The sequence below is a fragment of the Orcinus orca genome, chromosome 6 (genome assembly GCF_937001465.1).
Source record: "Orcinus orca chromosome 6, mOrcOrc1.1, whole genome shotgun sequence".
Taxonomy (NCBI): domain Eukaryota; kingdom Metazoa; phylum Chordata; class Mammalia; order Artiodactyla; family Delphinidae; genus Orcinus; species Orcinus orca.
This window is the reverse complement of record NC_064564.1, coordinates 7941174-7968822: the sequence shown is the minus strand read 5'-3', so window position 1 is coordinate 7968822 and position 27649 is coordinate 7941174. Positions and strand designations below refer to the sequence as shown.

The 27649-nt window shown below is 40.9% G+C and overlaps 1 protein-coding gene and 1 long non-coding RNA gene across 5 annotated transcripts in view; one reads left to right on the top strand and one right to left on the bottom strand.

Annotated features, from left to right (window-relative positions):
• The first annotated feature begins 647 nt into the window (after positions 1-647).
• On the top strand, positions 648-27649 carry LOC101279329 (kynurenine/alpha-aminoadipate aminotransferase, mitochondrial). 4 transcript variants are annotated; one of them, XM_004278675.3, is made up of 13 exons: positions 650-1101; positions 1666-1834; positions 2830-2962; positions 6186-6260; positions 9842-10051; positions 11309-11374; positions 12615-12697; positions 13108-13204; positions 18009-18070; positions 18338-18402; positions 19978-20084; positions 26063-26164; positions 27094-27649. In XM_004278675.3, the coding sequence occupies exons 1-13, from the start codon at positions 1035-1037 to the stop codon at positions 27133-27135; spliced, it is 1278 nt and encodes a 425-aa protein (XP_004278723.1). In that variant the 5' UTR covers positions 650-1034; the 3' UTR covers positions 27136-27649. The 4 variants fall into 4 exon arrangements, with proteins under 4 accessions (XP_049567316.1, XP_004278723.1, XP_049567317.1 ...); XM_033403581.2 differs by lacking the exon at positions 650-1101 and adding an exon at positions 1205-1305; XM_049711359.1 differs by lacking the exons at positions 26063-26164; positions 27094-27649 and adding an exon at positions 21426-21662 and having other exon boundaries at positions 648-1101.
• Positions 26205-27649, bottom strand: part of LOC125964778 (uncharacterized) — a 33489-nt gene continuing 32044 nt past the window's right edge. Inside the window, exon 2 of the long non-coding RNA XR_007478054.1 lies at positions 26205-26431. This is a non-coding gene — a long non-coding RNA (uncharacterized LOC125964778). The remainder of the gene's footprint in view (positions 26432-27649) is intronic.

The window sequence follows — 27649 nt, the reverse complement described above, 5'->3', positions numbered from 1 at the left end:
GTGAGAAACGGGGACGAGGCGCTATTAGCCCCAAAGACAGGCAACTTTTTGGATGGACACTTGCAACCTAAATCTACACTGAGTGGTCAAAAAAAACCAAGCGGAGGAAAGACGCTAAAATGTGAGGAGAGCCTCAGAGTGATTCTCCCAAAATTTCTATCAGCACTCCATCCTCACTCTAAAACGCTCAGATCTTGAAAACAGGGGCGCTGGAAATCACCCGCGACGCTTTGGTGACTCCCCAGGAGACTGTCTATAATTATCCTTCTTGAGAGGAGAGTTTTGCGCCCTGTTGCTCAGGCACCCAGGCCGTGCGGCTGGCCCTCGAGGACCTGGGCACAGAGGACTCAGGCCCCCCCACCAGCTCCTCAGGGAGATCCCCGCCGGCGCCCCGGCCAACCCGACGCTTTCCTGCGGCGACTCCAGCTGCAGGGTCAGGAGTCAGACCGGGTTTTGAATTGCCTCAGGCCCTGGTTCAGGCAGGCGGCCAGCCTCCCCGCACCTCCTGTGCCAAGACGCATGGCCAGGTTGGAGGCTCGTGGCCAGGTCTCCAGGCGGATCCGAGGCCTGGGGCGGAGACCAGTCTGCAGGCGTGGAGGGCGGGGCGCGCCGTGAGGCGCTGCTGGGGGCGGGGACGCGCTGGATGCCAGGCCGGGGGTGGGGATCGGGCAGGAGGGCCGAGGCCAGTGGGTGTGCTGAAGGGCCTTGGAGGCGTGGTCACAGGGCTGGAAACCCGCCGGAGGGGAGGCCGGTGGCCTTAGGCCGCGTCGCGCAGGACGGGAGGGGCACGCATCCTAACCTGCCAGTGGACTTTGCCAGTCCTGCTACGCGCCAGGCCGGATCCTAACCAGGCTCTCGCGCAGCCAATATCCGGGCCTTCGGCGGCCTCTCCTGGCTCCGCGCGCCAGACCACACGCGGGGGACAGCAGAGGTGGCCTTTCCAGGGCAGGGATTAGGGGGCAGGATTGACGCGGATCCTTGGTTTTCCCAGGCTTCAACCACCTAAGGCGGGGCTTGCCACTTGGAATCCGAGAATGAATTACACACGGTTCATCACGGCTGCGAGCGCGGCCAGAAAGCCTTCTGCCATTCGAGTCATGAGTGAGTGCGGGCCCTGCTCTCCCACTGGAGGGGGCGGTCCCCGCAGAGCTGCTCCGGGCGGCCTGAGCCCGGCTCTGCGCAGACCTGGCACAGAAGGCGCGCTGGAACGGGCACGTGTGGGCCATCAGCAGTAGAGAGAGGGCAGGCCGCCGTGGACACGTCCTGCTTAGGCTCCAGAGGGCTCTTCCGGCCACAGGAGTCGGGGTTCGGCTCAGCGTGCGGGCGCGTGCGGAGTGGGGAGGGCGGGTTCGCCGGAGAGAGAGGGGTGCGCGCGGAGCCGGGCACGGACGGGCCGAGTGGGAGCCCGTCTTCTCTTACTGTGACCCTTGGCTTGTCTGCCTGATCACTCCGCCTTCTTAGATGCACGTGTCTATTCCTCAGTTCCTCCACCGGTGAGGTCGGCCCACAAAAAAAGGCATCTTCTGTGTTTCTTTCGGACTAGCATTCTATCACTAGAAATCGTTACACTTTAAAGTTTTACTGACTTTAACGCAGCATGCTGAACCATCTCTGTTTAGGAAGGTCTTCACTGAAAGTGTTTCTTCTCCTCCTTATTTGTTGTAGCTGAGATATTGGGCAAGTCATCGAAATCTGTCCTCTCCCTGGCGACTGGAGCACCAAACCCCAACACGTTCCCTTTCAAGACTGCGGTTATCACCACAGACAACGGAGAGACCATCCAATTTGATGAAAAGATGATGAAGAGAGCACTGCAGTATTCTCAGAGTGCTGGGTACTGATCAGTAGATAATGTAACCTTGTTGGTTCATTTTCATGAGCAATATTCTACAGCCCGCTGATAGAGTGACGTGTGTGTTTTTTAACTGGGTATTCAGCAGTGAGGAAGGTTTGGGGAAGAGCTTTAGAAGAAAAAATAATTGCAGCATGATACTGAATGCCTAAGAAGAAAAAATAATTGCAGCATGATACTGAATGCCTAAGATGCCAGGGACTGCTTCTCAACCTTACACGACTAGGAGAGGGAGAGAAGGCTTTTGAAAGTAGGTACCATTTGAGCTGAGACTGGAATAAAAGAGAGAGAGAGAATATAGCTAGGTGAAGAAGCAGGGTAGGAGAAAGGAGGAAAAGGATGACCCAGGAAGCAGCCAGTTTAGGTCCTGGGGAATTTTTTTAATGATTATGTTCCCTTTCTAAACAGGCAGCTATGTAAGTGTGTTGCCCTCAGTTCAGATGTATTTAATTTCATAAAGGCAACTGGAACACATATTCTAAGGCTTTCCTCAGCTGGTCTTCTTCCAGTGATAAAGGGTAACTTGCACAGTGTCTATGAATTATACTTTATTAAAGCCTGTTTGCTCTGTGATTGAAGAATAATGCATGTTGGGTGCATAAAAATTGTATTGTATATAATGTATACCTAGGCTTTTCTTTCCATGATGCAAAGAACTTACTGAACCTGCACTTCTAGGTATCCTACAGAAATCTCCCTAAGGGAAACAAAAAATGAATTACGCAGTGAGAGCTCTAATGTAAAAGAAAAAATACAGGCTTTGGAATGAGAAAGCTCTTTTAATCACCAACTGATTAACTTATGTGGATTTCTTAATCTCTAAGTCTGTTGCCTTGTCTTTTAAGTAAAGATATTAATATTGGCAAAAAGCATTTGAGGACCTTTGAAGTGCCTGCTATAAAGCCACCATCTAGTTCCTGTCTACTATTATTATGACTTTCACTACTGTCAATTTTTACGTGCATTTTATGCTTTAGGCTCCCAGAGCTGTTATCCTGGCTAAAACAGTTACAAGTAAAATTGCATAATCCTCCCACCATCCATTATCCACCCAGCCAAGGACAAATGGACATGTGTGTCACCTGTGGCAGCCAAGAAGGTCTCTGTAAGGTAAGACTGGAAGGAAGGGCACCCGCGGGAAGCATCCAATACTACGTTCACCCATACAGCCATCTCTCCCTTAGCCACAGAGCATCATGTTCTGTGGGTTATGAAGGCTTCCTTGTCTTCACCTAGAATCATAAGTGGAACTTAAAGACATTCACCAACCTGATTTCTCTTAAACAGAGATCCCATCATCATTGACCCGGAGCTCTGAGTCATTAGGACAAGATTCCCATTCAGGAAGAACTCAACCCCTACCTGCAGCTTAGTGAGCACTGCTTAGTTTCATCTAGCTCGGAGATTCAGGCTACATTTCAGTTATGTTTGTGGTTATGACATTTCAACGCATGACTTTTAAATTCTTTGAGGGTGTATCCTGATACTCCTGAGATGAAACGTCATTCCTTTGTGTGTCTGCTGGTGTCATCGTCTGTGCCGGCTGCCCCTTGTGCCCTGACTCCCTCTTGGCTGTGCTTCTCCAGGTCTACGTATATGTCTGTGTCTGTGGCTGACTTCTCCTCTGGGTTACTTTCTCTCTCTATTTCCCTCTCTCTCTCTCTCTGCCTCTCTCCTGGGTTCCAGGAACTCCACTGAGGTAACCACCACTGGGGGGGTCCCCCGATAAAGAGACTGCATATATGGTTCTCAGTTTCATCTATTTGTTTCTTTTCTTTTTCATGAATAATTAGTCCTGGATAAGGAGGCTCTACATTCAGTCCTCACACCTAGATGAAAGTATGACTCTTGTTTATCTCAAACCAGAGTAGCTTTCTTGCTCTTCTTTTTTATGTAAATGTGAAAGCTGGTTAGTTTTCATGAATTTCCATTAAATTATTATTACATAATAATGTATTAAAGTAATAAGACTATAATTTTCCTCCCTCTATTTGGACTTAATTAGGAAAAACAAAAGGATTAGCTGCTGTTTCAGTTTTATTGTTGAAGAGAAATATTTGTGATGCCCCAGACAAGTAGGGAAAAAAAAGGACTTCAGTGAATTTCTTTGCTTAGGTGCCTTTTTTTTTTCCCAGAAAGATGCACAAGAAAGTTTCTTCTTTGTCTCTTGCAACATCAGTCATATCAAAGAGGAAGAGAGCATAGATGGCCAAATGCATCAGTCACTCACTGGCTTATAGCCATGCTTGTTCCAGAGGCCTCCTGGGAATCCGGTTTACTATTTCTCCCACTTTGTTCCCCAGGATGGATATGATTTTAGGTGTCCGTGTCTCAGATAATAAACAGCCCTCCCTCCTCATTTAGGATATTTGACTTCCTCATGTCCCCTAATTGACATGGGAAATGAATGTGATGAGGTTTTCATCTGATCCACAGATGATACACAAGCCACCTCAGTGATCTGTTTGGTCCTAGGATGTCCTGTAAATCCTGAACCAATGAACTTGTCAGAGGAAGATACTGGTTGTCATAAAAGGCCAAAAGCCCATAAGGAAAAGTAAATCGAACATCCTAGTCCAAAATGGAAAAAGATGTCACATCTTCTGTCTCAGTGGATAATGGCCGTGCTGTGTGTCAAGAGCTCTAGTTTGTTAAATGATATAGGGAGGAGAGGCTTGACCTGGGGACTGTGAAGTGTCACAGGGTGGGAAAGGATTATTCTCTGACTCGTGTAAGATTTAGTCAGAATGGACCCCTCTGACTTAGGCTGGAAAAATCTCTTGTGTGGCTCTACTGATGTCACGAGGCATCATACTGTCCTCAAGCTCCCCCGAGACTTGTGGGCCTTGTCCTCCCTGACCTCTGAGTCTCCTTTACCCTTGCTGAGCCCCCCTCCTTTCTGGAATGCTCCCCTTCCTCCTTGCCCTGCCCCACTTGCAGTGTCCCTTATGTATGGGAGCCCCGTGAGGCTGGGCCCCCAAACCTCTTTCCCCTTCACACACACACCCCTTCCCTGGGCATCACACCTGGGCGATCACGTCCATGCCATTAACTCCAGGCTCCCTGCACATCCACGCGTCCACCAATCCACCTGATCCATCCCAGGCTGTTTCAAAGGCCCCTCACACCAAAACACACTCATCTGCTTCTCCCTGAGAACAGACAGCGTTGGGGGTGTTTTTCAGTCAGTGGCACTCCTCCCACCACCTCCCCACCTGCACAGCCAGAAATCCAGGGGTCCCTCCTGACACCTCTCCTTCCTCGCGCCCCCTCAGTCCACAGTTAGGTCTGCTGGTTCTGATTTCCTAAATGCCGCTCAGTTCTCTCCAGCCCCACCACCATCAACCCATCCAGACCACCCTTACCTTTCCCAAGGACCGCAGCAAATACCTCCCACATGAGCCTGAAAACTTCCCAGACTCCACCTGTACTCTCATTCCTTTTTGATACTTTGAGTTTGCAGCCAGAATGACTTTCTCAAATGCCTGTCTGGTCACCTGACTCCCCGGTCCCGCCCTCTACTTAAAATTCTCCCTGGGCTCACTTGGCCCAAAGGCCTCCCTGGGATGCTCTCTGCCCACTTCCCTCTGAGCTCCTTCCACTCTCCCCTTCACACTCCACCTCAAGCCACAGGATTCTTTCAGTTTCTCAAATTGTGTACGTATTGTCACCCCTCCTCCTACTCGTCACTTCCTCAGGGAAGCCCTCCCTGAATGCTCTAAGTTCCCTGAGTGCCCAAGTCCTCCTACAATGAGCACGTAGAGCCTTGGCATCTATACGTAATAGCGCTTATCACCGATTTTACATATGCATTTATCTGAGTAGTTATTTGATTAGAATCTAGCTTTCAATGAACTAGCACCTCCACGAGGATAAAAACCATCCCACTATACTCATCAGTTTGTCTCCACAGGTCCTGGCTTATAGCAAAGATTTTTAAATTATTCAAAGAAGGAATACATGAATTTTAGGAGCCAAACCAGTTATGTGTATATATATATATTTTTTAAACCTAGAACGGAGGTTTGCAAACTGTGGGTTGAGAGCCAAGCCAGCCCTTGTCTGATTCTGTAAATAGAGTTTTATTGGAACTCAGCCACACCATCGGCTGACGTATTGTCTACAGCTTTCTCACCATAGAGGCAGAGATGAGTAGTTGCAATGGAGACACCAGGGCTCACAACATACGTCCCATCTGGCATTTACGGAAAACTTGCCAACTCCTTCTCTAGAATCCTAGTGAGCCCAAACTAAAAAAAAAAAAAGGGGGGGGGAGGTGTTTTCTAAGAATGGAAACCAGACTAATGAAGCTAACCTATGCTTCTTTTGTTAGGTATTTGAAATGATCGTTAATCCTGGAGATAATATCCTCGTAAATGAACCTATTTATTCAGGAACAATTCATGCTGTGAGTACACATGTCTACAAAAGGCAACTCTCTTTCTTATAACAAATAAGAAACCACTGCACCTTGAGAATTCTCTGTCCACTGAAACATAAAATAGCATCTTTCTTCTTAAACAGGAGAATCATTAATATATGCAAAATATGTGAAATGTACCCCCTGCTTGATACATTTCTCCTTACAAAGTCTAAATGTAGAGGTGCTAAAATTGGGTTGTGCAAAATCATGTCCAGATTTGTTAATATTCCACCTGAAATGTGACTTAATTTATAAAGACATGTTTTCACTACCACCTATATGACCACATGCGTAAGGATGGCCATATGTCAGTGTAGGATAACTGTACAGTAACATGGTACGATCAGGACTTTCCTCTCCAGTGTTAATTAACAGGACTCTAATATCCAGAATGAGGAGTCGCATCACCTGCTCTGCTGTGCCCTGGTCAGAACACACCACTGTCGGGGGCACAATACTTTTGGGTCGATGTGAATACAGGCTGGAGCACAGTCGGAGAAAAGCGACCAGAGTGAACAAAGAAATGGAAATAATACCATAGGTTGAATTGTTTTAGGAACTATGCTCTTTTCCGCAGAGAGACAAGACTCCACAGGGGCATGAGAATTGTCCTCAGGTACATTAAAGCTAGCCATGTGACAGAGGAGTTAGGTTTGTCTGTGCGTGTCCTCAGGTTCATAGAACTTGAACCAAAGGGTAGAAACTACAGGAAACAATTTCAACTCAATGTAACAACTGTCTAACCATCAGCCTTCCCAGCTCTCTGAGGAGTAAAGCACTGCCCATCACTGCAGGGGCTCAAAGAAAGAAGCCAGACACAAAAGGACAAATATTGTATGATTCCACTTGTACTAAATACCAAAAATAGGCAAATTCATAGAGACAGGAAGTTGATGAGAGGTTACCAGGGCCTGGGGGAGGGGGAAATGGGGAGTTGTTGCTTAATGACTACAGGGTTTCTGTTTAGAGTGATGAAAAGGTTTTGGAAATTGATAGTGAGAGATGCACACATTATGAACGTAATTAATGCCACTGAATCCCACACGTTAAAATGGCAGATTTTTTGTTATATATATTTTACCACAATTTTAAAAACTAAAGTAAAATAATGGCCTTAATCATTGGATACTAATTATGCATTATTTTCCTGAACTCCAAAGATGTAAGATTACGCAATGCCTGTAAATGTGAAACTTGTATCTATGTAAATAGCACGATTAACACACGTTTTCACATGCCCAAACAGAAACCAGTGCCACGCTGTGAGGGAATACGCCGACGGTCTTGGGTGTTTATCTCGTGGCCCAAGATGAACTTGCTTTATTCATGTACATGTGTTTTTAAAGTCTAAGGCCTTTTAAATTTGCCACAAGTAGGGTCTGGATTATTCTCACTTAGTGCATAAGTCTACGTTTGATGACTAATATGAGTGTTTGCATATTCTTTGAAAAATTTTTTTCTGAGAACTTCACTCAATTATTGGGGTTTTTTTTCTTAATTTTTATTGAAATATAGTTTACTTACAATGTCGTGTTAGTTTCAGGTATACAGCAAAGTGATTCAGATATATATATATATCTGTTCTTTTTCACATTCTTTTCCATGATAGGTTATTACAGGATATTGAGTATACACTTCCCTGTGCTATACAGTAGGAACGTGCTGTTTATTTATTTTATATATTGTAGTGTGTACATGTTAATCCCAAACTCCTAATTTATCCCTCCCCACCTTTCCCCTTTAGTAACCGTAAGTTTGTTTTCTATGTCTGTGAGTTTGTTTGTTTTGTAAATAAGTTCATTTGTATCCTTGTCTTAGACTCCACATATAAGTGCTATCATATGATGTTTGTCTTTGTCTGAGTTACCTCACTTAGTATGATAATCTCTAGGTCCATCCATGTTGCTGCAAATGGCATTATTTCATTCTTTTTTATGTCTGAGTAATATTCCATTGTATATATGGACCATATTTTCTTTATCCATTCATCTGTTGATGGACATTTTAAGTTGCTTCCATGTCTTAACTATTGTCAATAGTGCTGCTATGAACATTAGGGTGCATGTATCTTTTTGAATTATACTTTTCTCCATATATATGCCCAGGAGTGGGATCACTGAATCATATGGTAACTCCACTTCTGGTCTTTTAAGAACCTCCATACTGTCTGTTCTCCATAGTGGCTATACCAATTTACATTCCCACCAACAATGTCAGAGGCCCTTTCCTCCACACCCTCTCCAGCATTTATTATTTGTAGACTTTCTGATGATGGGCATTCTGACTCATCTGAGGTGGTACCTCATTGTAGTTTTCATTTGCATTTCTCTAATAATTAGGGATGTTGAACATCTTGTCATGTGCCTGTTGGCCATCTGTATGTCTTCTTTGGAGAAATGTCTACTTCAGTCTTCTGTCCATTTTTTGATGGGGTTGTTTTTTTTTTGTTTTTTGATATTGAGCTGTATGAGCTGTTTGTATACTTTGGAAATTAATCCCTTGTCAGTTGCACTGTTGGCAAATATTTTCTCCCAGTCTGTAGGTTGTCTTTTCATTTTGTTGATGGTTTCCTTTGCTTGTTATTAATAAGTCCCAATTTTTTCTTTATGAACATAAAACATAAAAATACAAGACTTTTATAAAACTATGTCTATAAGCAAGGCCACTACTTTCAGCTTCAGCCTCTGCAATTGGTACAGTACTGAAACACTTCCACATGCCTTGATGAGCCACTGCCACTATGCTCCCTGGCTCCCCTGGCTCCTCTCCTAAGACCACCCTGAACCCCCCATGGTACAGAGCTAATGCTGACCTGGCATGGGGCCTACAGGATGTACCTGAAGTGCCCGTGCTACACCACTTGTCCAATATTTTGAATATCACCTCTGCTTATAACTATTTTATGTATTAGCGTCACAGATGCTGTATGTGATGAATTTACTTTGTAAAAAAATTCCTTAATAAACTCCTATTTTATGAAGCAGTCCCAACCATAATTATAAAGATGATACAGTCAGAAGAGGCTGGGTTATGCTGTGGAATAGCTGACCCCTTATCTCGCTGGCCTATGGCTGCAAAGTCCTGTCTTTCTCTCACACGCCGTGTCCACGGTCAGGCCACCAAGCTCTGTGCCATGCCATCTTCATCCCAGGCCCCAGAGTGACAGAAGCAGCCTCATCTGGACCGCTGCCAGTCTTAGAGCAGAGGGAACAGGGAACGAGAGACCCAAGCTGGGATTTAAAGCTTCTGCTTGGAAGGAACACCCATCACTTCTGCACGCAATTTATTGACCAAAGCCAGACCCCTGGCCAAGCCTGACATATATGAGCAGGGGTGTCTACCCTTCCTCTAGGAATTGACAGGGAATATTTTTGAACCATAATGGAAGCTTAACCGGGGCAACAGTGGAATCAGAAAATACCACCTCAGCCCTTGGGTGTAGGGCTGAGTGCAGGTTTGTGTTTAAGGGTATAAATGGTAACATTTTCGTTACTGTAAGAACCAGTGACTATGATATTTGGTATCATGTCTGAGTCTTGGGTTTTCTTTTCTCCTGTCCTCCACAGGTGCAACCACTGGGCTGCAACATTATTAACATTTCCAGTGATGAGCACGGGATTATTCCAGACTCCCTCAGAGAAATACTTTCCAAATGGAAACCAGAAGATTCAAAGAACCCCAAGAAAAACACCCCCAAATTTCTTTATACTGTCCCAAATGGCAACAACCCTGCCGGGAACTCATTAACAACTAACCGCAAAAAGGAAATCTACGAGGTATTTTCAAAGATTGTGTTCCGTGGCTGTGTTCTTGTTTCTTTCTGACCCTTTAGAAGAGTGCTCTCAAGTTCCTTCTCTGATTAGCCTCTTGCTCTCAAGGAAGATGATTTTTTTATTTTATTTTATTTTTTGCGGTACGCGGGCGTCTCACTGTTGTGGCCTCTCCCGTTGCGGAGCACAGGCTCCGGACGCGCAGGCCCAGCAGCCATGGCTCACGGGCCCAGCCGCTCTGTGGCATGTGGGATCTTCCCGGACCGGGACACGAACCCGTGTCCCCTGCATCGGCAGGCAGACTCCCAACCATTCGCTACCAGGGAAGCCCAAGGAAGATGATTTTTAATAAAAGGGTCCCCATAAATTTAAACTCAAGAAACTATTACGCTCTTGCTATGAGGTTTTCCTTTCCCTTTAATTGATATTTTGGTTGAAAGAGACGTTACTGTTGGTGTAGTGTTAAACTCACCTCTTCCTCCCCTCTCTTCCTTCTGTCTTCCCCTCACCCCCACCTCCAATGCATCCCGTGGCTCCCACCACCAACGTTATCCAAACCCACCGTCTCCTTGGCCGCCCGCCCGCCCTCCCGGACCCCGTGACTGCCCCCCTCCTCACAGCTCCCGCCCCCGGCTCGTGGCGTCCTTCCTGCTCAAGTGTAGATCTACAACCCCTCCTCCAGCTGCTTCCCTGCACTTAAAACAAGATCAGAGTCCTTCACCTGCCACGCACAGTTATGCGACCTGGGCCTCGGTTCTCAGGTCTCTCACATCCTTCTTGTTGCAGCTACAGAGCCTTCCTTCTGTCCCTGACACACCTATGCCTTCTATAAACGTCTATCCCTTAAACATGCCAAGTATTTTCTCACCCCCAGGGCCTTTGCTCCTGGTCCCTCAGTCTAAAGTCTTCTGCCCTGTCATCTGCACGCCTGGTCCTTCCTGCCGGCCTGAGCTCTCCTGGAGCTTCCATGTCACTCTCTCTCTCTCAGACATCCACCCTCTTTAACCTTCTGCCCAGCCCTCTAAACCTCCCTCCTGACCCTCTGTTCACTATCCACTGGCTCACGTTCCTTCTGTCTTTCCCACCAGATCGTAAGTTCCCTGAGGACAGAGCTTTTAGGGCTGGCTCCTGTCCTCCTAGGACACGGAGCCCTCAGTAGCTTCTTGGATGAATGAATGAATGAGTACAAAGAACTGTGGTTCCAAGTGATTTTCATCTTCGAGCGCTCTGAAGAAATAAATATGCTCCTTTAACCTTTTTTAGCTCGCAAGAAAATACGACTTCCTCATCATAGAAGACGATCCTTACTATTTTATGCAGTTCAACAAGGTAAGTGCAGTGTCAGCTCAGCCCACAATCAGTAGACAAGTGGCTGTAAGTTACTGTGCTGATGTGAGTTTAGCCGGGCTGCCGAGCATTTTCATCTCTGGTATTACTGCTCTTTCCAGAAATTCCTTTCCTTTAGAATAGCGGTTGGCTCTCTGTGCCAGGCACGTGGAGGGTCGAGTGAGTCAAGGGTGAGGGTCGTCTGGACTCCAAATCCAGGTCGTGGCTCCTTAGACATCGTGCCAGGGTTACGGAGTGGGTGTCTCCTTGGGTGTCAACCTCAGTCTCTCGGGGGTGGCTGACGGCCGGAGGACTTGGGAGGCGTGTCCAGGCGGAAGGAGAAGGACGGCCGCGCTCCGTCATGAGGCGGTGGTGGGCAGAGGAGGGGCGTGCCTAGCATCATGCTGCCCGCTCGCCATCCCTGTCGCTTAGGGTCGGGGACTTTCCTGCAGAATCATGGGCTTTTAGATCCTTTCCCACTATATATGTACACCACTGTCCACGAGCACGGTTTCCTAGCAGACAACAGTAGTGGTACAGACTCCCAATGCCCAATTCCGCAAAATCCAACACTGTATTTGCTCTCAGGGCTGCACAGAACAAACACATGCACTCAGTCCCCACTCTATATCTACGGAGAAGAAACAGAACTCTTGGCTTTTTATCTAGTTTGCCTGAATACCATGTCTGCCTGCCGCCCACCTTCAACACGACCATGGCCCCCTTTCTTGTTGGCATTTACGTTTGAAGTAAATATGGAAGTTTCAGCATTGCAGACCGACTACTCTGCTCGTCTTCCCTTGCACCTTTGTTGTGTTTCTAGTTGGTCTAAGGCTCAGCATCTCTTCCTAAACAGCCCTGAATGCTGACGGCCCTCTTCGCTTTGGTCTTTTCCAAACTAGTTTTTCTTGAATCCTTCCTCGAAATCTGTTCATCCTGGATCTCAAGCCTTGGGATGAGGAGGTCCTGTGTGAGGTTCCTCTAAACTCATGGGAGTGGCAGCGTGAGCAAGTGCGAGGACGTGTGTGTGTATTTGGCAGAAAAGCCGTGAAGATCGGCAGATACGAATAGAAGAACGTGCATCTCTGGTTCTTACTCCATTTCAAAGGGCTGAGATGAAGACAAGGAAAAGGATGTTTGTCCTACTGTTCTCCAAATCCATTCCTCCCCAGTCTCTGCACAAAGTAGGGATACGGTCTCTAACAGACTTCCCAAACCAACAGTATTTTTCTTCCATTTCAAGCCCTGGGCACCGACTTTTCTCTCCATGGACGTTGATGGGCGTGTCATCCGAGCTGACTCTTTTTCCAAAGTCCTGTCCTCTGGGTAAGGCCCTGGCTGTGCCTGCAGGCTGCAGCTAAAGGTGACAGAGGCTGCACCTCAGCAAACAGTTCTCATTTAAGATACCTGTATTCCCGTTTGATTTCATCTATTAATACCAGGCTTTTCTCCCAACCTGTCCCCAGTGGTCAAAGATAGTTGGCCATTAAATTTATAGCTGTAGGGGCACTGGTCAGGTTCTTGGTTACATATATGAAAGAGCACATTTAGAAATACGTGGTCTATTTTAAGTGTACAATTAAGTTTAAATGTGTATTTTAAATAAGTAGTTTTATTAGAATGTGTTAACTAAGTGTGTTTGTCCCCCGGTCACAACTTTCTTCCCCATGAAATCACTAACAAGGTATTAATTGTTAATGCAGGGTTGGTACTGTGCCTTTTCTCTCTTTGTGCAGGTTGCGAATAGGGTTTATAACTGGTCCAAAGCCCTTGATCGAGAGAATTGTTTTACACATACAAGTTTCAACGATGCACCCCAGCACTTTTGCCCAGGTATGGACAACTTAGGAAATAGGAATTTTTTTGAATCAGATCATAAAATAAAACAGATGTTGGCAAATATGACTGAGTGAACATGGCAGAGAGAGAAATCACTGATTGCATCTCTAGATCCGCATGGACTGAATTAGGAGACCACGCACGGCAGATGTTTGCTCTAAATAGCAAAAGAGATTGGAATGGACCTGGTGCTGTTTCACAGTGTAGACCAAACTCCTTGAGGGTCAGAGATCTTATTCAGCTGTGTCCTGGCATCTAGCCCAGGAATCCCATGAAAACTGTGTTGGACTCGACAGGACAGAAGAGTTTTGGTGAAGTAACACACCGTTAGCTTCGCTGTCCTGGAATCTGAGAGCAAGGGTTCCAAACCCACATCGTGGCCCGATCTCTCCCTTCACTGCCCATGTGCTAAGCTCCCTACAAACAGAGGCTGGAATGTATTTTAATTAAATACAGTAAAATTATTTGTGGCAAATGTATAAATTTCTTCACAAGCTTTGAGAAATGATTGGAGCCATCCCTAAGGCAATCTTGAGAACCAACCATAAGGACAGGACTGCTACCTAACAACTCAAAAGGTGTAGTTTATGTAGAATGGACATTTCTTTGACATTATACATTCCACAAAGTGCACGTGTCCCCGTGTTTTATCAAGTTGGGGACTTTTCCATATTTTCTGTATCTGTTATCAAATTTCACTATCCATTTACATTTAGAACTTCCATTTTGGATAGAAAATCTCTGAATATATTGTATAACTTCATGTATCGACTGCACAAGGGGGGGTTGTTTATTTTTTTGTCAATTTATCTCTTTATTTTGATCATAACATTTGTTCAATTTCTGGAACTAATTTTTTTTTTAATATCTTTATTAGAGTATACTTGCTTTACAATGTTGTATTAGTTTCTGCTGTATAGCAAAGTGAATCGGCTATATGCATACGTATATCCCCATATCCCCTTGCTCTTATATCTCCCTCCCACCCTCCCTATCCCACCCCTCTAGATGGACACAAAGCACCGAGCTGATCTTCCTGTGCTATGCGGCTGCTTCCCATTAGCTATCTATTTTACATTTGGTAGTGTATATATGTCCATGCCTCTCTCTCACTTTGTCCCAGCTTACCCTTCCCCCTCCCCACGTCCTCATCTCCATTCTCTATGTCTCCATCTTTATTCCTGTCTTGCCCCAAGGTTCTTCAGAGCCTTTTTTTTTTTTTAGATTCCATATATATGCGTTAGCATACGATATTTGTTTTTCTGTTTCTGACTTACTTCACTCTATATGACAGACGCTAGGTCCATCCATCTCACTACAAACAACTCAATTTCATTTCTTTTCATGGCTGAGTAATATTCCATTGTATATATGTGCCACGTCTTCTTTATCCAGTCATCTGTCGATGGACACTTAGGTTGCTTCCATGTCCTGGCTATTGTAAATAGAGCTGCAATGAACATTGTGGTACATGTCTTTTTGAGTTATGGTTTTCTCAGGGTATATGCCCAGTAGTGAGATTGCTGGGTCATATGGTAGTTCTATTTTTAGTTTTTTAAAGAACCTCCCTACTGTTCTCCATAGTGGCTGTATCAATTCACATTCCCACCAACAGTGCAAGAGGGTTCCCTTTTCTCCACACCTTCTCCGGCATTTATTGTTTGTAGATTTTTTGATGATGGCCATTCTGACTTGTGTGAGATGATACCTCATTGTAGTTTTGATTTGCATTTCTCTAATGATTAGTGATGTTGAACATACTTTCATGTGTTTGTTGGCAATCTGTATATCTTCTTTGGAGAAATGTCTATTTAGGTCTTCAGCCCATTTTTGGATTGGGTTGTTTGTGGGGTTTTTTTGATATTGAGCTGCATTAGCTGCTTGTATATTTGGAGATTAATCCTTTGTCATTTGCTTCATTTGCCAATATTTTCTCCCATTCTGAGGGTTGTCTTTTTGTCTTGTTTATGATTTCCTTTGCTGTGCAAAAGCTTTAAGTTTCATTAGGTCCCATTTGTTTATTTTTGGTTTTATTTCCATTCCTCTAGGAGGTGGGTCAAAAAGGATCTTGCTGTGATTTATGTCAGTGTTCTTCCTATGTTTTCCTCTAAGAGTTTTATAGTGTCTGGCCTTACGTTTAGGTCTTTAATCCATTTTGAGTGTATTTTTGTGTATGGTGTTAGGGAGTGTTCTAATTTCATTCTTTTACATGTAGCTGTCCAGTTTTCCCAGCACCACTTATTGAAGAGGCTGTCTTTTCTCCATTGTATACTCTTGCCTCCTTTGTCAAAGATAAGGTGTCATATGTGCATAGGTTTATCTCTGGGCTTTCTATCCTGGTCCATTGATCTATATTTCTGTTTTTGTGCCAGTAATATACTATCTTCATTACTGTAGTTTTGTAGTAGAGTCTGAAGTCAGGGAGCCTGATTCCTCCAGCTCCGTTTTTCGTTCTCAAGATTGCTTTGGCTATTCAGGGTCTTTTGTATTTCCATACACATTGTGAAATTTTTTGTTCTAGTTCTGTGAAAAATGCCATTGGTAGTTTGATAGGGATTGCATTGAATCTGTAGATTGCTTTGGGTAGTGTAGTCACTTTCACAATGTTGATTCTTCCAATCCAAGAACATGGTATATCTCTCCATCTGTTTGTATCATCTTTAATTTCTTTCATCACTGTCTTATAGCTTTCTGCATACAGGTCTTTTGTCTCCTTAGGTTGGTTTATTCCTAGGAGTGTAAATTGGAGTGTTTCTTTAATTTCTCTTTCAAATTTTTCATCATTAGTGCATAGGAATGCAAGAGATTTCTGTGCATTAACTTTTTATCCTGCTACTTTACCAAATTCATTGATTAGCTCTGGTAGTTTTTTGGTAGCATCTTTAGGATTCTCTATGTATAGTATCATGTCATCTGCAAACAGTGACAGCTTTACTTCTTCTTTTCTGATTTGGATTCCTTTTATTTCTTTTTCTTCTCTGATTGCTGTGGCTAAAACTTTCAAAACTATGTTGAATAAGAGTGGTGAGAGTGGGCATCCTTGTCTTGTTCCTGATTTTAGAGGAAATGGTTTCAGTTTTTCACCATTGAGAATGATGTTGGCTGTGGATTTGTCATATATGGCCTTTATTGAGGAAAGTTCCCTCTATGCCTACTTTCTGGAGAGTTTTTATCATAAATGGGTGTTGAATTTTGTCAAAAGCTTTTTCTGCATCTATTGAGATGATCATATGGTTTTTCTCCTTCAGTTTGTTAATATGGTGTATCACATTGATTGATTTGCATATATTGAAGAATCCTTGCATTCCTGGTATAAACCCCACTTGATCATGGTGTATGATCATTTTAATGTGCTGTTGGGTTCTGTTTGCTAGTATTTTGTTGAGGATTTTTGCATCTATGTTCATCAGTGATATTGACCTTTAGTTTTCTTTCTTTGTGACATCCTTGTCTTGTTTTGGTATCAGGGTGATGGTGGCCTCGTAGAATGAGTTTAGGAGTGTTCCTCCCTCTGCTATATTTTGGAAGAGTTTGAGAAGGATAGGTGTTAGCTCTTCTCTAAATGTTTGAAAGAAGTCGCCTGTGAAGCCATATGGTCCTGGGCTTTTGTTAGTTGGAAGATTTTTAATCACAGTTTCAATTTCAGTGCTTGCGATTGGTCTGTTTATATTTTCTATTCATTCCTGGTTCAGTCTCAGAAGGTGGTGCTTTTCTAAGAATTTGTCCATTTCTTCCAGGTTGTCCATTTTATTGGCATAGAGTTGCTTGTAGTAGTCTGTTAGGATGCTTGTATTTCTGCGCTGTCTGTTGTAACTTCTCCTTTTTCATTTCTAATTTTATTGAGTCCTCTCCCTCTTCTCCTTGATAAGTCTGGCTAATGGTTTATCAATTTTGTTTATCTTCTCAAAGAACCAGCTTTTAGTTTTATTGATCTTTGCTATTCTTTTCTTCTTGTTTACTTGAGATTTTTCTTGTTTCTTGAGGTGAGATTGAACTTAGTATGATTTTAGGCAGCCTCTCTGCTAATGGGAGGGGTTGTGCCCCTGTCTTTCTAGTTGTTTGGCATGGGGCATCCAGCACTAGAGCTTGTTGGCCATTGGGTAGAGGTGGGTCTTAGCATTGAGACAGAGATCTCTGAGAGAGGTCTTGCCAATTGATATTACGTGCAGCCAGGACGTCTCTGCTGGTCCAATGACCTGAACTTGACTCTCCCACCTCAGAGGCTCAGGCCTGACAACAGGCCGGAGCACCAAGACCCTGTCAGCCACACAGCTTAGGGAAGCCTTCAGGCAAACAGAAACATGGTGAACGGAGCACATGCCTGTAGAAACCCTCTGCGACTGTATGTGTTTTATATTTAGAGACCATCCAGGGCGGCAGTTATTGGGTGGATCTCGGACTGGACAGTCTGACTTAAGTCCAGGCTCTTTGAGGAGCAGTGACCTCAGGAAAGTTAACTTCATCTCATGCCTCAGTCTCTTCCTCAGTATATTAGAAATCATGACCTGCCTAATAAGGGTATTACGAAGATCAACTTAGCTTAAATACGTTCATATGGTACAGCAGTTTCCGGCACATAGCAAGGACCACATAAATACTTTGTTATTTTTACTATTATTCTTGTCATTGTTAATAATCAATCTTATTATAAATCGCTGGCTCTACAAAGCTTGGTACAGCCTGTAGCATCCTCTTAGGGTGGTTTGCACATGATCAAGAGTGGTTTGCTTTTATGTTTGGGCAAAAAACACATTTCAGAGGATGAATGATGACCTTATTACTGTCTCATCCCGTTTAGCTCCTGGTATCACAGATTCTGTACCAATGGGGAGAAGAGGGCTTCCTGGCTCATGTAGACAGGTATTGTATTTTAGGTTCCATACTTTACATAGAAATGGACTTCACTCTATTAATTTTCATTTTTGAATTATTCCAAAATAATGGAAAAACCACAATGGTAAAAAGTTTACCACCCAACAGGTCAAATAAATATGCTCTATTCCCTCATCAAGAATTCAACATTTTCATCAAGATAGAAAATAGATTCTTACAGAATGGACTCCAGAGGCTTTTAGTGTCTGCAATCAATGTAGCAAACACATCCTTTTCATTGTTTTCTTCTTCTAGGGTTACTGATTTCTATAGGAAGCAGAGGGATGCATTATTGGCAGCTGCAGACAAGTGGTTAAGTGGTGAGTGGAACTTACATCCTGTCCTGGGATGAACAGTAGCCCTTATATGAGTGAATGATACACACCACAGAGTATTGTTAATAATCCTGGGGAAGGAAACAGGGTCCAGGAGTATTCTTGTCAAGAAAATGTTACCTTATAAATAACCTCAGAAGTAACAGCACAAACCCTGGCACAACTCTACGCATTTCTACTATACTTGACTGCTACAAAGAATCTGTGGTTTAAAGAAAAATGGCCAATTAGTCTAACACCAGCAATAATCTACTTAAAGCTAAATAATACCTGTACTCTAAAGGTTTTCAAAATTTTGCTCCAAATAGAAGAGGAATTGTGACATAACATATTCCTTTTCTAACTAGACTCTATAAAGACAAAACAGTACAATAGTACAAACTAAGTACAGTCTAAGGTGGATTTCTCATTACAGATGATTTGCCTTTTAATCATTAACCTCATTAATCAGTAGTATTTCTATTGCTAATTTGATTTCAAAATGCTTTAGATTTTTTTTTTGCTATTTGTTTTTTTAATTTTTAAATTACTCTTTTTTTTGTTAGTTTCTGCTTTATAACAAAGTGAATCAGTTATACATATACATATGTTCCCATATCTCCTCCCTCTTGTGTCTCCCTCCCTCTCATCCTCCCTATCCCACCCCTCCAGGCGGTCACAAAGCACCGAGCTGATCTCCCTGTGCTATGTGGCTGCTTCCCACTAGCTATCTACCTTACGTTTGGTAGTGTATATATGTCCATGCCTCTCTCTCGCTTTGTCACAGCTTACCCTTCTATTAAGGAAGAAAGTAAAATGAATTACCCGGCTTTAATTACACCACTAAAAATGCCTTTTGTAGGAATAATAGTAAATACAAAGTATTCACTTATTTCCCTCATATCTTGTTCCCTATGTAGTCCTGGTAAAAACACAATTACTATCTTTTTGATAAGAGTACTATTCTACCATTTCCTATAGTGAAGTTGAAAAAAAGGTTTTAATCAACATCAAGGTTTTTTTTTAAAGGTAAAAATCAAAATAACTCTTGTTCCTTCTTGGTTTCTCTATCCTTATGTTCAATGAAATATAAAGCCTACAAATACACCAGGAATTCCTGAATTTTAAGTACTTCTTAACTACATTGCAATAAAAACTTCAATTCATTGGACTTCTGAACGATTATGTAAACGATAGGATTTATTGAAACACTAGAAGGCTCTAGAAAGGGTGGAGGAATCCTCTTCTAAAACTGAAAGAGCCACATTTGGCTTAGGGACAGTTCTAAGAAAGGGAGGTGGGCATGGCACTGGATTTCCTGCACTGCCCTGAGACCCACTAAAATCAGAAATATACACGAGTCCCCTCTCTCCCTTTCAAACCCTCTCCTCACTTTTTAAAATAAAACTCAGAACACCAATTTTCAGGACTCCTAAAACTATATTTTTAAAAAATTCTATCACCAAAGGAACTTTTTTGGAAATACTAGTTTACAGTTACTGCAATTTGTCATTTCAGCGATATAGCTGACATCATCAAAAATGGTCTCGGGAAACATTTCTTCTCTTCTTTTGTTTGTAGGTTTGGCAGAATGGCATGTTCCTACTGCTGGAATGTTTTTATGGATTAAAATTAAGGGCCTTCATGATGTAAGAAAACTGATTGAAGAGAAAGCCTTTAAGAAAGAGGTAAAACAGGAAGAAAAGCTATATTTTTTCTTTAAAGTAATAATAAAAATGGCGAGAGATGTTTATCACTGCCCGCCAACCCAAGGCATAATGTTTGCCTATCAGATACATGAACTCCTTACTAAGAACATAATAGATTTTGGGTTACGGAATTAGTCTCCTGGTCTAAACCAGGGGAAATGCAGTCATTCAGCTCAGCTACTGATTAGCTTAGTGGCTAAGAGCACAGTCTCTGGAGCCACGTCCTTGGGTGTGAATCCCAGCTCCAGCCCTGCCCCGATATGTGGCACTGGATGAGCTGCCCTTCCTGAGTTTCATCTGGAAAATGCAGATAATAAGAATCCCTCCCTCTTAGGGTTGGTATGATGAAAGCAGTCAATATGGATAAAGCACTTAGACTAATACCTGGCACATAGTAAATGCTTGATAAATATAAGCCATTAGTATTTACAATAGAAGGATTTTTTTTCCTGATTATGAAAGTAAAGCATACTCATGATAGCATTATACTTCATTAAAGCATAATGAAAAAATGTTAAATAGCCCATAATTTTACCACCCAGATTTTATGACCACTTGTGATACATTTTCTTGAAGAGGTTGTATACATCTAGTATTTTGGCTATGAAATTATTTTTTTATTAAAGCATAGTTGATTTACAATATTACATTAGTTTCAGGTATATAACATAGTGATTCAGTATTTTTAAAGATTAGACTCCATTTAAAGTTATTATAAAATATTGGCTGTATTTCCTGTGCTATATAATAAATCCTGTATCTTCTTTATTTTATACATAATAGTTTGTACCTCTTAATCCTCTATGCTTATTTTGTCCTTCCTCCCTTCCCTCTTCCCACTGGTAACAACTAGTTTGTTCTGTATTATCTGTGAGCCTGTTTCTTTTTGTTGTATTTATTCATTTTATTTTTTTAGATTTTGCATATATGTGATAACATGTTATTTCTCTTTTTCTGACTTATTTCACGAGGCATAATACCCCTCAAGTCCATTCATGTCACAAATGGCAGGACTTCATTCTTTTTTATGGCTGAGTAGTATTCCATTGTGTGTGTGTGTGTGTGTGTGTGTGTGTGTGTGTGTGTGTGTGTGTGTATACACACATATCACATCTTCTTTATCCATTCATCTGTTGATGGACACTTCGGTTGTTTCTATATCTTGGCTATTATAACTAATGCTGAAATGCATATTGGGGTGCATGCATCTGTTCAAATTAGTGTTTTCTTTTTTCCGGATATATACCCAGGAGTGGATTGCTGCATCATATGGTAGCTCTATTTTTAGATTTTTAGGAACCTCAATATTGTTTTCAATAGTGGCTGCACCAATTTGCACTCCCACCAACAGCGGAGGAGGGTTCCCTATTCTCCACATCCTCGCCAACACTTGCTATTTGTGTTCTTTTTGTTAATATCCATACTTACAGGTAAGAGGTGATATCTCTTTGTTTTGATTTGCATTTCCCTGTTGATTAGTGATGTTTAGCATCTTTTCATGTACCTGTTGTTCATCTGCATTTCTTCTCTGGAAAAACATCTATTCAGGTCTTCTGCCCATTTTTTAGTCTGGGTTTTTTTTAAATAATGCTCTGCAATTATGTTACATGATTAAAATTACACAGAAAAGTTTATATTCTGTTTTTTTCACTTAAAATTAATCCGCAAGGATTTCTTCTAGGTTTTTTTTCTCCTTTTGTACTTAAATCATGTCTACTTAGATTTCATTCAGAGGCACTAATTAAGCTGAGACGTCTAAATATGCTTCTGTGTCGCTTTCCAATTTAGCAAATCAATCAACCGTTCTCCATTAATTAATTCCTTTATCATGTTCGTCACTCTTTTGTAAACACCAAGTTCTGTTTCTAGTATCACTTTTGTCTTGAGGCAGTGAGTACAAAGAACAGATCGTGTTGTTGTTGGCAAACTCCTGTGCTAGAGCATAAGAGACAGTCTAGAGGTCAGAACTGGGAACTGGCTGCCTGGACCCAAGAGCCAATCCACTCCCCTGGGAAAGTCACTCATTCCCTGTAATCATCATACTTGACCGCAGGACTCATGCTTTATTAATTGTTTTAATGCTAATAACAGCACATAGAAAGTGCTTAATAAATACTTAAATGACTTAACTCATATAAGTGCATTTTAGTACAATAAATCAATTTTATTACTTTTTTTTTTTTTGCTTTCTTATCAATGCCATTATTCTCCAGAACATTTGATGTGTGTATCCCTGAACTAGGAGCTAAGGATACAGACTTCATATTTATTGTCATTTTTTTTCAGTCCCTTTCTTTTATTCCATATACCCTGTTGCACATACCTTTCTTTACCTTTTCTAAGTAATCTCTAACACTGCTGCCTTAGCCCAAATTTTGGTTATCTTGCCAGGAGATTATTACCATCCCCTCCTTCTCTACAGAAACTTGCTTCTGGCACATCCCTAAACTGTTCCACAATATTGGTAGAAATTATGGTTTTCATTTCATTGGTAATCAGGACAAAAAAAAAAAAACACTCATCTTCGGCCTTGAAATTTTCTCCCCAGAATGCCCCCAAATCATTTCATTCCCAGTTCATCTAACTTCAACAACCAGGGGCCAGATCTACACCATGAAAAAACAAGCAGTTTCTTAAAGTTCTGAATGTCATGATTTTACTAGACAACAATCTCGAAGACTTAACACAACCCAACTTAGTTCTGACTCATGCACAGTTTTCAAAGACGTGGTCTATAACCTCTTCTGCCCCTGCCGTGAGTCAGAGACCCAAGTTCCATTTTAGTATCATTGATCTTTTCTATTGTCTTCTTAGTCTCTATTTATTTCTGCTCTGATCTTTATGATTTCTTTCCTTCTACTAACTATGGGTTTGGTTTGTTCTTCTTTCTCTATTTGCTTTAGGTGTAAGGTTAGGTTATTTATTTGAGATTTTTTGTTTCCCAAGGTATGACTGTATTACTATAAACTTCCCTCTTAGAACTACTTTTGCTGCATCCCATAGGTTTTGGATCATCATGTTTTCATTTTCATTTCTCTCTAGGTATTTTTTGATTTTCTCTTTAATTTCTTCCACGATTCATTGGTTGTTTAGTAGCATATTGTTTAGCCTCCACATGTTTGTATTTTTTGCAGTTTTTTTCAATATCCACAAATCAATCTGTGTGACACACCACGTTAACAAATTGAAGAATAAAAACCATATGATCATCTCAATAGAGACAAAAAAGCTTTTGATAAAATTCAACATCCATTTATGATAAAAACTCTCCAGATAGCGGGTATAGAGGGAATACACCTTAACATAATAATGGCTATATATGAAAAACCCACAGCTAACATCATACTCAACAGCGAAAATCTGAAAGTATTTCCTCTAAGACTGGGAGCAAGACAAGGATGCCCACACTCACCACTTTTATTCAACAAAGTTTTGGAAGACCTAGACACAGCAATCACAGAAGAAAAAGAAATAGAAGGAATCAAAAGTGGAAAAGAAGAAGTAAAACTGTCACTGTTTGCAGATGATGCTATACATAGAAAATCCTAAAGATACTACCAGAAAACTACTAGAGCTCATCAATGAATTCAGTAAAGTTGAATGATACAAAATAAATACACAGAAATTTGTTGCATTTCTATATACTAACAACAAAAGATCAGAAAGAGAAATTAAGGAAAAAATCCCATTTACCATCACATCTAAAAGAATAAAATACCTAGGAATAAACCTACCTAAAAAGGCAAAAGACCTGTAATCGGAAACCTATAAAATGCCGATGAAAGAAACTGAAGACAACACAAACTGATGGAAAGATACACCATGTTCTTGGATTGGAAGAATCAATTTTGTCAAAATGACTTTACTATCCAAGGCCAATTACAGGTTCAGTGCAATCCCTATCAAATTACCAAGGTCATTTTTCACAGAACTAGAACAAATAATTTTAAAATTTGTATGGAAACACGAAAGTCCCCTAACAGCCAAAGCAGTCTTGAGAAAGAAGAACGGAGCTGGAGGAGTCACATTCCCTGACTTCAGACTACACTACAAAGCTGCAGTAATCCAAACAGTATTGTAGTGGCACAAAAACAGAAATATAGATCAATGGAACAGTATAGAGAGCCCAGAAATAAACCCACACACCTATGGTCAATTAATCTATGACAAAGGAGCAAGAATATACCATGGAGAAAAGACAGTCTCTACAATAAAGGATGCTAGGAAAACAGTACAGCTACATGTCAAAGAATGAAATTAGAACATTCTCAAAGATCATATACAACAATAAACTCAAATGGTTTACAGACCTAAATATAAGACTGGATATTATAAAACTCTTAGAGTAGAACAGTCAGAACACTCTTTGACATAAATCATAGCAATATCGTTTTTGCTCTGTCTCCTAGAATGGAAATAAAAACAAAAATAAAGAAATGGGACCTAGTTAAACTTAAAAGCTTTTGCACAGGAAATGAAACCATAAAGAAAACAAAAAGGCAACCTACGGAATGGGAACAAATATTTGCAAATGATGTGACAGACAAAGGATTAATTTCCAAAGTATAGAAACAGCTCATACAGCGCAATATAAAGAAAAAAACCACAAATAACCCAATCCAAAATTGGGCAGAAGACCTAAAAAGACATTTCTCCAAAGAAGACATACAGATGGTCAACAGGTGCATGAAAGGATTTTCAATATCGCTAATTATTAGAGAAAATCAAATCAAAACTACAACGAGGTATCACCTCATAGCAGACAGAATGCCCATCATCAAAAAGTCTACAAATAATAAATGCTGGAGAGGGTGTGGAGAAAAGTGAACCCTCGTACACTACTGGTGGGAATTTTAATTGGTGCAACCAGTATGGAGGTTCATTAAGAAACTAAAAATAGAGTTACCATATGATCCAGGGATCCCAATCCTGGGAATATATATATGGAGAAAGGTGCAATTCAAAAAGATACATGCACCCCAATGTTTCATTGCAGCACTATTTACAATAGCCAAGACATGGAAGCAACCTAAATGTTCATCGAAAAATGAATAGATAAAGAAGATGTGGTACATATATCCAATGGAATATTATTCAGCCATAAACAAAGAATGAAATAATACCATTTGCAGCAACATGGATAGACCTAGAGATTATCACACAAAGTGAAGTCAGACAGAAAAAAAACAAATATCATATGATATCACTATATGTGGAATCTAAAAAAATTATACAAATGAACTTATTGACAAAATGGAAATAGACCCACAGACATAGAAAACAAACTTATGGTTACCAAAGGGGAAAGGGGAGAAGGGATATATTAGGAGTTTGGGATTAACATGTATACACTACTATGTATAACATAGATAACCAACAAGGTCCTACTGTATAGCACAGGGAACTATACTCAATATTTTATAATAACCTATAAGGGAAAAGAATATGAAAAAGAAAAGATAGATAGATTGATATACATATACATATACACATATGTATAACTGAATCACTATTCTGTATACCCAAAACTAACACAACATAGTAAATCAGCTATAGTTTAACTTAAAAAAATGAAATAAATTTTTTTAATGATATTTCATTGTTTGGATTTATATTACTTTTCTAGTTATGTTAAACATTTATTCATGTTTATTACCATTTCTATTTATTGAATAAGCTGTCCTTGTCCATTTTAAAGTTTTTCCTCTGTTTCTGTGCATTCTTTATAATATATGGAGAAGAGGTAGAATTCCTGTATTTATGTAAACACTGGTTTCTATGCTTTTAGTTTTATTGTACGACATGCAGTAATTTTATATAAATTGATTTTTCTCTTGTGATTTCTTTCATTGCTTTTTAAGTTTAAAAGTCATCCTCCACTCTGAGATTAGATTCACCTATATTTTCTTTTCGTTTTCTTTAATGGTACATCACCTGTTTTCCATAAACTCTCTTAGATATTCATGCTTCCTGGATATCATTTCTACCTTGATAGTTCAGCTCCTTGCCCCTACTTCAGAGCATCCTTCTCTTTAGCTTCTCCAGAGCAGATGGACATGGTGAGTACAATATTCTCTTTAGAGTAAAAGTAGATATCCATTTATTTTTTGTGTTCATTCTGTGAGTTACAACACTATTTGATATCTTCTTGGGTTTCTGCAAAATGGGTATTGGTTGGAAAGTCACAAACTACCATTCAGAGAAGTTGCCAGGCTTCTATAGACAAATGATGCGACCAAATTGGAGTTGAATTTTATTGCTTTCATGAATACATGACAGACCTGTTCAACAGTGTTGGCAAATTATCAACACGTTAAAAAGAGAAACTCTTTCATTTCTTCATAGAATTAACATGAGCCATAGTACAAATTCATGAAGCCATCCATCTCTATCTCTGGTGGAAGGGTCAAATAGAATAATATGAATGATTGGAGTTAAGTAATTGCTTAATCACAAAGTCCAGCTTTAACCAGGATTACAGGAAACCAAGAAGCAAGTTCCTAAGAACTGTATGTCGGGAACCCACAGAAGAGCCATAAACTGAAGAGTCCAGGAAGTGTAAGAAGAGTGTATACTTATCCTTGGAGATGGGCTGTCTCCGGCTGTGTTCTTGATTGACTTGCTTTCTCATGTCATTAAATATGCTTTTCATAAGTTATATATGCATAGAGCTGGACAACTGAAACTATACAGAAGGCATGTGCAGGTGAGAGAGTATATGAAAAAAATAATTCGTGTTCTGGGAGAAGATGATGATCTTGAGGGAATAAGGATTTGAAAAATTTCCTGGGCCTCTGATGTGCTTCCGTCTACGTATATTAGTGGACATGACGGCCTCTGACCCAGATAAAACTGAGGTTAATCCTGACTTTTCACTGTCTGATCTCAACCTAAGATGGATACTCTTTGTTTAAATTTCTCAAGTTATGACAGACTTTTCCTAAACGGCATCCTAACTTTATTAATTCTTCTCTCTGTTCGCTTTTAGGCCTTCCAGGGATTAGCCCAACTTATAAAGGAATCTTTATGAAGAAATCGAACTCTTCATAGCACTCACGGTTTTCAGATAAATTATTTCTATGTTTTAGCAGGAAGAAATGATTGTTGGTGTCAGACTTACAGATTGGGTTTCACCAAATACGTCATATCTGTAGTAATTTAACTAGACAACTTTTAAAGTGCCCTTGAATGCATCAGATTGCCAAAATATATTTATAATCCACATATACATATTGATAAATTTTCAATCCACAAAAAAATATTTTTATCCTGGATTTTATTATAAAGATTTTTGTAGTTGCTTTATCATTTCCCATAAGTTTTCTTTGAAAATAACATTTTTACAGTAAATTATTTGTAAGCAAACAATCATGTTCAAAATGGTATATAATGTGAACTTCTCCTATTTTGAAGAAAATGTAATGAGAGCTTGTTGCAAAAATTGTTAGAATTTGACCGTTATACATAATTTTTAGTAAGAGTATCACAGACATTATGTTATGGCACAGAAATCTATTTAAAATAAAATTCTGAATCTAAACATA

Bases quoted from the DNA above. Each gene is read 5' to 3' on its own strand.
- LOC101279329 (XM_004278675.3), top strand. From the start codon at position 1,035: ATGAATTACACACGGTTCATCACGGCTGCGAGCGCGGCCAGAAAGCCT. The intron at 1,835-2,829 runs GTACTGATCAGT...TTTATGCTTTAG, and splicing joins CAGTATTCTCAGAGTGCTGG to GCTCCCAGAGCTGTTATCCT. The intron at 26,165-27,093 runs GTGAGTACAATA...GTTCGCTTTTAG, and splicing joins CTCCAGAGCAGATGGACATG to GCCTTCCAGGGATTAGCCCA.